The sequence below is a fragment of the Microplitis mediator genome, chromosome 2 (assembly GCF_029852145.1).
Source record: "Microplitis mediator isolate UGA2020A chromosome 2, iyMicMedi2.1, whole genome shotgun sequence".
NCBI classification, from domain to species: domain Eukaryota; kingdom Metazoa; phylum Arthropoda; class Insecta; order Hymenoptera; family Braconidae; genus Microplitis; species Microplitis mediator.
In genome coordinates this window covers 6,415,286-6,426,595 of record NC_079970.1, presented here as the reverse complement: position 1 = coordinate 6,426,595, position 11,310 = coordinate 6,415,286, and the positions used below count along the sequence as shown (strand labels likewise).

Sequence of the window (11,310 nt, the reverse complement as noted above, 5' to 3'; positions counted from 1 at the left end):
CACAAGTGTCATTCCCTGAAGACAGAGAGCACCAATGTCTGTGTAAAATGAATGAATATCTACTTTGCCGACTTAATAAATAAATATAATATTTATCAACTTGACACGTGATTGATCGTTAATTTAAAATTTATTTTCTTCCGGTAGTTTTGTTAAATTGCATGGTAATTTTATTCAAATTTAACATGACAATTATTTTGATTTTTAATTGTAATGTAATTCGATAGCAAAACTGACACGAGTGATAATCGATCATCGAGTTGAGTTGTTGTTTAAATAATCGAACTCTATGACGACAGCTAGTGGAGTCTTGTTGCATTACCCCTTATTTTTTAGCGTAAGCACAACATCCCTTGATGTGGACAACTGACAATTAACGAGTGTTAATTTTTATTGCTCTTGACGTTTTTGTGAGGGTAATAATTATAATTGTAATTTTTAATAATTGTTAGCAGGAGCAGAATGTAATTATGGAGGTGAAAATGGAGATAAAGTTCTGAGACAGAACTGACAGCGTCAGTGGACAGTTGAAAATATTATTGACAGTAAGAGGGTTATTTTTTAGTTTAAAAAATTTTAACGCGATGCAATTATGCCAGTGGGTAAGAATAATTTAATTTTAATTGTTTATATTTGTGTATATTTATGAGTGTGAATGTAGCAGACAGACAAATTTAAAATTATTAATAAATAGAGTAAATAATTTAAAAAATAATATTTATAAAAAATTCACTTATTAATTTTTAAATTTTTTAAATGCCCATGTTTTTAAATTTTTTAATTTTATTTTATTTATTATTTACTCTATTTATTTATAATTTTAAATTTGGCTGATGTCTGCTACATTTACATTCATGTATATTTTTCTTTTTAAATAAATATATGATACAATCATTATTATATTATATGAAATATGAAATATAAACATGTTTTATATGAAGTTATTTAATATAAAAAAAGTTGATTAATTTTAATGAACAAACAGTTACTAGTAATTAGTATACTACTATCCCTGATTAAAAATACTCATTGAAAAGCATTGAAAAAGATGAGAATTGAATACTTTTGAATAAATCCTACTCCACAAGGTTTTCATCTGGACATAAAATTAATACTTTTCAATCATTTTGAATCTAAAAATAATATAAGAATTTCTAAACTTCCAAAGAATTGAAAAAGATTCGAATCAATTAACAGTTTTCAATCTTTCTAAATCTTCCTCAATACCAAAATAGTTCCATATTTCCAATTATGACTTGAATTGAAATAAATTAAAATGAATTGACATTTTCCAATCTTTCTAAATCCTTTTCAATACTAAAATAGTTCCATATTTTGGATCGAGTGTAGGATTGAAAAGAATTGAAGGAAATTGAAAATTTTCAATTTTTCTGAATCTTTCTCAATACTAAAATTGTTCCATATTTCGAGTTATGACTTGAATTGAAATAAATTAAAATGAATTGATATTTTCCAATCTTTCTGAATCTTTTTCTACAATGATGAAAGATTGAATTCTTTTCAATACTTTCGAATTCCATTACAAGAATTAGAAAGTATTCAAATGATCGAAATTTCAATTCCATTTAATATTTTTCAAAATCTCCATATGGATTGAAAAGAATTGAAATAATTTTCAATACTTTTCAATGAGTATTTTTAATCATATATATGATACAATCATTATTATATTATATGAAATATAAACATGTTTTATATAAAGTAATTTTAAATATTTTAAAGTAATTTGAAATTATTAAAATATTTTGCTGTCAGTATTTACTTTGTTTATGGAAAATAAATTAATTTTTTTAATGACTGCTACTTTCGGCATCATAGAAAATAAATAATTTAAAATTAATGTCAATAATTTGTTCCAATCAAGTGAAACGTAATTTGTTTGAAGTAATAAAAATTTTTTTGTTAACTATTTAGTGTGATGTATTTTTATTTTAATTGTTGAAACAGAACTGTTTGGAGTGTGCGGAGAACTGGAGATGTTTGAGATAATTTTATTGTCGAGTAATGCGATACATTATGCCGCGGAGGAGGGTTATCAGTAAGTGACAATGTCAATTTAATTATTCTATTATTTTTATTGTATTACTATTTATTTAAATGAATGAGTGTGAATGTAACTGACAATTAAAAATTTTTGTAATTTTCGAACAAATAAATAAAATGTACCCAAGTAGCACACTTGAATTTGTGACCATAAGATAGCAGTTTTAAGGCTGTTTTTTCACTTATTGATAATTTGTTGCGCAAAAATTTTGACAGAATCATTAGAAATTTATGTCCCTGAAAAAATGTCTGCTTTAAAAACTTGATACAAGTGGTGGCAAAAAGTAAATTTCAAGTAAGTCATCTAAAATTTTTTTAATTGATATGACTTTTTTGAGGGGGAAAAAAGAACACGAATTTCCTATGACTTAGATCAGCATCTGTATGTCTTATGTATACACTGTAAAAAAAACGGGGTAAGTACAGGCGGTGTATGTCTTAAAATTGGCGGTGTTAAATTTCAACACCGAAAGCGGTGTTAAAATAACATCCGCCGGTGTAAATATTCTTTACCGGTGTTAAAATATTTTACTTGGTGAATATTTTTATTAACTCAATCACTACAGATAAATAGAGTTTTTATTAATTAATTAAATTATTGGTGATTGAAATGGTGGGCGTAAAATTGTGTAATTTTTACATACATTACGTATAAAATGAATAATTATTGAAATAAGGACATAGCAAAATTGAAATTTCCTGCAGATAGTATTCATTAAATTTTTATATTTTTTATATTTAAGGTAAAAGACCTAGTACCCGATCACTCCATGTATTTGTATATCTATATTTAGGAAAATCCAGTAAATATAGATATGCAAATACATGAGTGATCGAATACTAGGACTCTTACCTTAATACATTTTTTTTTCTTATTTCTATACGTGGAATTTTTTTTTACACCGCTTAACACCGTCTTCACCGGTGTTATTTCATTTTAACACCGCTCTTTTTACATGATACTGAAGTTAGCAGACGTCTAGTAATTTTTGAATTTTTTTTAAAATGATAAATCATGGAAAATAAATATTTTTAAAAATTGCACCTGAAGTTTTTTTAATTTTCTATACGTGCATATTTTTTTATTTTTTTTTTAATTGATAATTTGTTGGAAAAAAAGTCCGAAAGGTTTTAATTGTTTGTTAACTTGAGGTTCATTCTTTTTACACTATATAAAAAAACTTGGCTTTGAGACAAAATAAAATTGGTCTTGTCTTTTGAAAAGACATTTTAAAGTTCTCTCTGTGCTACTTGGGTAAGTAGAATAAAAATAAAAAAATGCGTATTTAGATAATTTAAAAATCAGTACACGCATTTTTTAATTTCATTACTTTAATAAATTAATTTATTTATTTAAAATTTATAAGTTGTCTCATATCTGCTACATTCACACTCATTTAAAATGATTATCTTTACGTAATTTTTTTCTTTTTTACAGCAGGCGCGATGTCAAAAAGACTGAGTTTCTTTATTCTAGTCGGCTTAACATCTCTTTGTATTCTTGTACTAGTATTTAATCAACGGTATTATAATATTATCGAGCATCGATTACAACCAGTGATATCGGTTAGTACACTTAATGTTTATATTTATATACTTAACTAATTAACTTATTTATATTTAAATACACTCGCACGATAAGATACTGGTGTTAATTCACTGCAAGGCACGTGCCTTCATTTATTTACTATTTAATTTATTAATTTTTCTTTACTGTATTTTAACTTATGATTTATTTAGTTGGTTTAACATGAGAGTAAATTGGATAGAGTATAAATTCACTAACAAATATTTATTCATATCACAATCATTGGCTTTTACACTTTTTATTACTCACTATGTTATATTGTGTGAATATAGGATGTGGAGATAAGGTCGCGGAATAATATCAAGCAACATCAAGATCCATTTACGGTGAGTTGTTATTGCCGGTTGTACCAAATAAAATTATAATTACAATTGTCATTTTAAATTGGATAGTTAAATCGTTTGTAATTGTCTTACTTTATTTTACATGATACTTTAAATTGAAATTATTTTATTGCACAACTCAATTGCGAAGCAATGAGCCGTGATCTGCTAACGCTTACTCGGCCTCTGCTGATTCACTCACGTAAAAATCATATTAATACTTATTCAAATTTGCTCAACTAGATCAAAATTTGTACCATTTGACAGATAATTTGTTACTGAATAAAATGAATAAAATGAACACGATTTTAAGTCACTTTCTTAAGGGGGAAAAGGGTCTGAGATACAAAAAAAAGGACATATTTTTGTAATTTTTTTTCAGAGTACCTTCTTTATTAAAATTCTTAAAATTTGTGAGATTATTAAGCATCATTCTAAGAATATTCTGTTAAATTTTTATAAAAAAATATTGAAAACTGTGCCAGTGGTAGTGGGGAGAGCCGAGTCACTTAAAAAAAGTCTCCATGCTGTAGGCAGGATAACTCATGACTGCCTCATCTGAAATAGAGAAACCAAAAAGATTTCTTTAGTACATGAGTTTATCTTGGATTTGTACGAAGGAATAAACAAAATATTCATTTTTGGATTTTTGGTAAAAGTGCAATCAAAAAACTGATTTTTGCCAAAAATTGTTCCTTTTGTTTAATTAAAAAATAAGGAGTTAGTAAAAAAAAAATCCTTTGTTCAAATTTAAGATAAACTTATGTACTAAAGAAATATTTTTTAATGAAAATTTAGCAGAATATTCTTGGAATGATGCTTAAAAATGTCACAAATTTTGAGAATTTTAATAAAAAAGATACTCTGAAAAAAAAAATCACAAAAATATGCTCTTTTTTTGTATATTAGACCCTTTCCTCCCTTAAAAGTAACTACTGAAAAAATAAAAAAATTTAAACAAAATTTGTGATGTCCGTAAATATGTACGGATGTTAGTAAACACAATAACTTAAAAAATACACAACCCATTGATCTATTTTATTTTTTATTACACTTGAATTCTTAAATGAAGAACCCTTTTGAAAATCACCATCCAAATCTTTTTGGTTTAATTGCAATTAATAAAAACTAAAACTGGAAATTTATAAAAAAATTTAGCTACCATTTTTAAAAAATACTTTTTGCATATAGGAGCGTTATCTATTGATCACTTTTTGAATGAGCAATTGAGTTGTGCGCGTTTGGATTTTTCAACTTCTGTTTATTATTATTATTGATATTAATTTTTTTTTTCTTTCAATAGATTTTTTCAGAAAGAATAAATCTATCGTTCTTGGAGATCCAAGATGTCGTTGATCAGCAGCGACGTGATATCGAACGTGATATGGAGACTTACGAATATCCCAATGGAAAATATGGTCTAAATATAAGGTATCATTTTATTTTTTTTTCGGTTCCATACGGAAATTACGTTGACGCAACATTTAAAAAATTGGGTATTAAGTCGGGCTCTCCAATTCAATTACAAAACGCGCGCTCGCTTAAATAAGATTTCCTATTTAAATAACATGGGAAAAATTTTTTTATTATTTATTTATTGATAACTTTATTTGAATATTAATTTACTCTGTATTTATTTAGCAATCTTGATGATTTGCTGATGGAAAAAGGTGGAAGACCAATGAGAAGTGTTATTCTTGCTAATTGGCGAAGCGGCAGTACATTTTTAGGTGATGTCGTTAATTCACATCCAGCAAATTTTTATCATTACGAACCACTGCTGGATTTTGGAATCGTCCAAGTACGAGGTCCTCCACTAGCTCAAGCTGCGATTGCTAATATATATGCATTATTTAATTGTGAATATAATAAACTACGTAAGTTAAATTATTATTTTTTTATTTTTATTGCAGTCGGAAAGGGGGGAGGGGGTTTAGAATAGGGACAGCATAAGATGTTATTTAGGATCTTGAATGCAGAAGCCGGTAGACGAAACTAAACCGACAAGACGTCAAAACTTTTTTTTATTCGATATACGCAAGACAATTACAGGAAAATTTTGATGTCAACATTAATATATTTATTTTTATATCAATACTGTGAGCTTCGATTAAATATATATAGAAAAAAAAAAATAATTTAATGTCTTGGTGGTTTAAAATCGGAATGTCATAATTATTGGGGCAGCTCAGAACCGATTAAAATAAATATCTAAGAACGTGAATTATTCATATGGTCGATAAAAAATTTTTATTTTATGTTTTAATTATTTACACTGCGATAAATCATTATATACATTTATATTTATATACTTTTTAAGTATCTAATATTTAAAAACAGAGATTAGACCGTATGCCAATAATTGGTACATTCGAGCGGTCATATAAAATTAAATACATGTATAAAAAAATTTCATTAACAATAAAAAACGACTGATTAAAATAGCAGAGTGTATACAAGTTCTACTGAGTTTTAGGCAACGATATTCCTGTTATAATATCGCGGTTAAAAAATTATTTTAAAAACATGATACCGAGGTTAGCTGACGTTTAATAATTTTATGATTTTTTTTAAAACGATAAATTATAAAAAAAAAAATATTTTAAAAAATTGCACCTGTAATTTTTAAAATTTTCTACATCTGCATATTTTTATTTTTTATTTTTTTGTAATTGATTTGTTGAAAAAAAAATCCGAAAATTGTTGATTGTCTGTTAACTTCAGGATCATAAAAAAATATCCCGCAACAATAATTTCAGTACAAAATATTTCCATCAGTTCTTTTATTGTTTATGAAAAATTTCAATATATATATAAATCTTTTTCGTGAGTCCATTAGTCACATCCTCAGACCATGACTACAATTTAATTACATAATTTTATGATAAATTCTTTTTTTTTTAATTGATATTTTTTTGGCGGGAATATATTAACTGGTTACCGTTTCATTAATAATAGTTACTATTCATTTTGAAACCAATCCAAGGTCTTCGCCTCCCTTTCCTCTACGTCTTTTGAACGAATAATATTTCAAGTCTTGATGATTATTTAAAATTTTTTTTTTGTACAGAAAACTATTTAGATTTCGGTAAAACTCACCCTTGGGTTTTTAATCACAATACTCATTTATGGACACAGTGTGTAATTCATAGAAAAATATGTTGGGATCCGTTGTTTGTAACGAAATTTTGTCGCATATTTCCATTTCAATCAATGAAACTAGTGCGGCTAAGACTGAGAATTGCTCAGGTGTTACTTGAGGACGAGAGGTACGTAGACGAAAAGTATGTCAGTTTATCTCTTGTCAAAATACCATACAGACGCTCATATATATGTTTATATAAAAATATAGTCTTGGAGTTCGTATGGTCTTATTAATAAGAGATCCCCGGGGATTAATGCAATCGCGTAAGCATCGAAATTGGTGCCCAGATAGTCCTGATTGCTCAGATCCAGCGCGCGTTTGCGCTGACATGGTATCCGACTATGAAGCTGCTGTGCGACTTAAAGAAAAATATCCTCGCAATTTCAAGTACGGATTTAATTATTATAATAATTTAATTTAAAAAATTAATTGCTCGATTGTGTTATTAATTATATAATTTATTTATTTGATTATTTATTGTCTAGAGTCGTACGCTATGAAGATCTATCTGTTGATCCATTTTCAAATGTCAAAGACCTATTTGAATTTTACGGTCTAAATTTTCACCCGCATGTTATTAATTTTTTGGAAACTCATACTAAAAATGATTTCGGTGGTGTGTCGAGTACATTCCGTAATTCAAAAGCTGCGCCATTTCATTGGCGTAATGATCTCGATTTTGAGGAAGTTGAAGAGATTCAAAGTGTCTGTTCAACGGCAATGAGACTGTGGGGGTACGTTCTAGCTATCAACGAAACTCATCAAAAAGAATTTAATCCAATTGCTAGAAATTATCAGCCTTTATAATATATGTTTATTTATATCATCATTTGTACGATAGTCGTTTTTTTAATTGATCAAAGCAACTGGCAATTTTTTTTAAATATTTATATTCCACGCTCGTACATTCCCAGTTAATGATTTTTTATAATAGTATTTTTCTCACCTCCGGGCGGAAAGCGTCAACTTTCGTCCCGCTGTGCAAAACGAAGTTGCCACTTTCCGCCTCCGTCGAGGAGAAAAATAGTATACACTCCTCGGGAAGTAAATAAGAAAGCCTCAGATCACATGTTTGTTGACCTCGGCTTCGCCTCGGCCAACAATTACATGTGATCTGAGACATTTCTTACTTTACTTCCCTCGGTGTGTAATATACTATTACACGCCAAGGGAGGAAAGTAGGCAATTATACACGTGGGTTGGAGTGTTCTACTTTCCTCCCTTGTTGCTTTAAATTTATTTGCTTTAGTTTTTATACACAGAAAAAAAAAGATTTCTTGGCGCAAGAAATATTTTGAACTATGAATTGAAGACAAAACTTTTCTTAGGATTGGGAAAAGTTTCTTTGAGGACATGTGGTAAATATATTAATTTTTTCCTTTGTACATTGTACAATATACTACTCGATAGCATGATAATGAAGTGAAATTTCTACTAACAATAGTAAAAATTTAATTACTGGCTAGATGTCGTTACAGTACCAAATTTTGCTAATGCGCGTTTTCATCCCCTGACATATATAAATATCCCCGAAAAAATATTACGGACAAAATATTTCCGGACATAATATCCCCGACAAAATATCTTTCGACATAATTTTCACAATTTTCCTGAAAAATTAGCACTCTAAATAGGCAGTTATTTTTTATTTATAAATTCCCACAATTTTTCTGAAAAAAAAAGCACCCAAATTATTTGTGAATTATATAATTATATAAACAGAATATTTGGACTAGTCAACGAATACTTAAAAAATGTAAATTTCTTTGGTGGATCTCTTAATTCATTCAAAAAGTCAATCCAAGTGGAAATAGAAACCAGAGGGAAAGCAGAAGCCAAAAATTAAGAATAATTAGAATTCTCAAATTTGTTATTTTTTTTCTTTAGTAATTTATTCCTAAAGTTTACTTCTTATGTATTGTAGTTTATTTTTATTATTCGCACTGGATAACGCAAATGAAATATGAAAATTTGTCAATTGCTGACAGCGTAAATAAATAAATAAATAAATAAATAAATAAATAAATAAATAAATAATGAAGCTATTCGATTACAGGGGTATAAAAATCGTAAAACAATTTTTTACACTAAACAAATATAAATTATATTCTTCATATCGTTGATATTTCTAAATTTTCATGTTTATTTTAGTGCTTATGATGGTGTGGATTATTTTGTCAAGAGAAATTTTGCTGATAGGATATTTTGTCGGGGGATGAAAACGCGGGGAATCCGAAACTTAACTGGTAATTTTTACTCAAAATTATCTGCGTGTAATAAAAAAAATTTCTTGGACCAAGTAAAAATTTTTTGCGCCAAGAATTTCTTATTTTCTGTGTAAATGTTTTAGTTATGTATATTGTTGGTCCAATTTAAAAATAGTTTAGGGTAATATTAGAAAACACATAATGCAGGTTTTAAATCCGTCTCGAATTTTTAATAAATAAATAAAAAAGAATAATTAAATACGCCTTCAAGTGCCTGCTGTGGTCTTTACAGACCTTATTGTATTAAATTACCAAAGTCAGAAACATGCTATTAATAGTATTTACATATATTCCGTATTAATTAATGATATTTAACAATACATGCATCTAATCAATTTTTTTCAATGCAACAAATGTTTTAATTACAGTTTTATTTTATTTATTGTATTATATATATGTATATTTTTTAATTCGGGAAAGAAATAACTCATTGATTTATCTCCGATACACGAAATATGACTTTATATAAAATCAAAACTTTTTTTATTATTTTATTTAAATGATGATTTTAAAAAAATTAAAAGACTTTTATGTTAAAATGTAATTTATATTTTTACGATTAATAATTAATGAAATTATGTAATTTTTAATTGAATTTTATTACTCTGATAAAATAAAAATACTCAATGTCATAATAAATTAAAATAATAATACACGAAGATGATATTAAATTTTTTAACATATCAGTGATGACAAGAGTTCATTATATACAAATATCATTGAAATGAATGTAATGATAATGATTAAAATTTAATTAAATTATTAATTAATCAACGAATAATTAATATCTGTAATTATTGTCAAATTAAGTCAGTGGATATTTAAAATTAAAGATAATAATTGTTAAATATGATTATTGGGTATTCAAATGTAAATTTTTTGTGTAAATAGTTTTAAATAATTACATGAAGATTTAATTAATTTGTTAAATTTTTTTTTTAATAATTAGTTTAATACATCATTTGTACAAATATATAGTATTAATTTGTGTATTGATTATAATATACTATTATTAATAAAAGTATTATCACCATTTATTTTTGTCTAGCATTCATTTCTTATTTCTTTAATATGTTATCAATATTAGCTATGATACTTTTAAAACTAGTGCCTATAAATACTTCCTGTATCAAGAAAAAGAAGGCTAACTACAAACTTCAAATAAAGAATCTCAGCCTAGGCTATCAAATTAACTTATTAGTTGTAAACTACTGTTAACAGCCCGATGAAAAAAGATTTTATACAATTATATAAAATTATATATAAATTGGATAGAAAAAATGGCCCGATATATAGAAATTGTATACAATTTGTATAGAATTGTATACAATTTCTATATAGATTGTATATAATTGGATCGGGCCATTTTTTCTATCCAATTTATATATAATTCATATATAATGCACATATAATTTTATAAAATTGCCTAAAGTCTATTTTCATCGGGAGTTTACTATACAAGGAGATCTAACATGAGCTGATTTATATTATTAATATTTTCATTTATATTTTGAGATTTATATTTCACGTATAAACTTTTCCTTGTTCTTCTTATTAAATTTTAGAGTTTACGGTATAAATTAAATACCAAATCACTTACGTGTACTTTAATGTAATTACTATGTACATATTTGCCATTCGGCCAATGCCTTGGCATCAAATAAATTTAAATAAAATATTTTCATACTGATAACTTTCATTCTTTTGATAGCTTTTGTCATTCAAAGAAAAAATTTTGTGGCGCGTGTTACATTTGATAACTTTTTTCCCGTATTCGAAACCAATTAAGAGAGAAAAGGGCCTAAGATACAAAAAAAAAGCATATTTATGTGATTATTTTCTTTTAGAGTACACTTAGAGAGTTTTTCGATAAAATTTACCCTGCATTTTGAAGTAAACTTGGATCGAAAACAAAATAAATAC

General features: G+C 26.6%; 1 protein-coding gene across 4 annotated transcripts; it reads left to right on the top strand.

The window, feature by feature from the left end:
• The first annotated feature begins 107 nt into the window (after nt 1–107).
• LOC130664016 (carbohydrate sulfotransferase 5-like) lies at nt 108–9,864 on the top strand. 4 transcript variants are annotated; one of them, XM_057463650.1, is made up of 10 exons: nt 108–337; nt 456–602; nt 1,969–2,059; nt 3,503–3,630; nt 3,925–3,978; nt 5,279–5,406; nt 5,617–5,852; nt 7,046–7,244; nt 7,328–7,507; nt 7,606–9,864. In XM_057463650.1, the coding sequence occupies exons 3-10, from the start codon at nt 2,026–2,028 to the stop codon at nt 7,925–7,927; spliced, it is 1,281 nt and encodes a 426-aa protein (XP_057319633.1). In that variant the 5' UTR covers nt 108–337; nt 456–602; nt 1,969–2,025; the 3' UTR covers nt 7,928–9,864. The 4 variants fall into 4 exon arrangements, with proteins under 4 accessions (XP_057319633.1, XP_057319632.1, XP_057319631.1 ...); XM_057463649.1 differs by having other exon boundaries at nt 453–602; XM_057463648.1 differs by lacking the exon at nt 108–337 and having other exon boundaries at nt 344–602.
• Nucleotides 9,865–11,310: the final 1,446 nt, after the last annotated feature.

Coding starts and splice junctions, on each gene's coding strand:
- LOC130664016 (XM_057463650.1), top strand. CDS start 2,026: ATGCGATACATTATGCCGCGGAGGAGGGTTATCA. Junction 2,060..3,502: donor GCCGCGGAGGAGGGTTATCA/GTAAGTGACAAT, acceptor TCTTTTTTACAG/CAGGCGCGATGTCAAAAAGA. Junction 7,508..7,605: donor AAATATCCTCGCAATTTCAA/GTACGGATTTAA, acceptor TTTATTGTCTAG/AGTCGTACGCTATGAAGATC.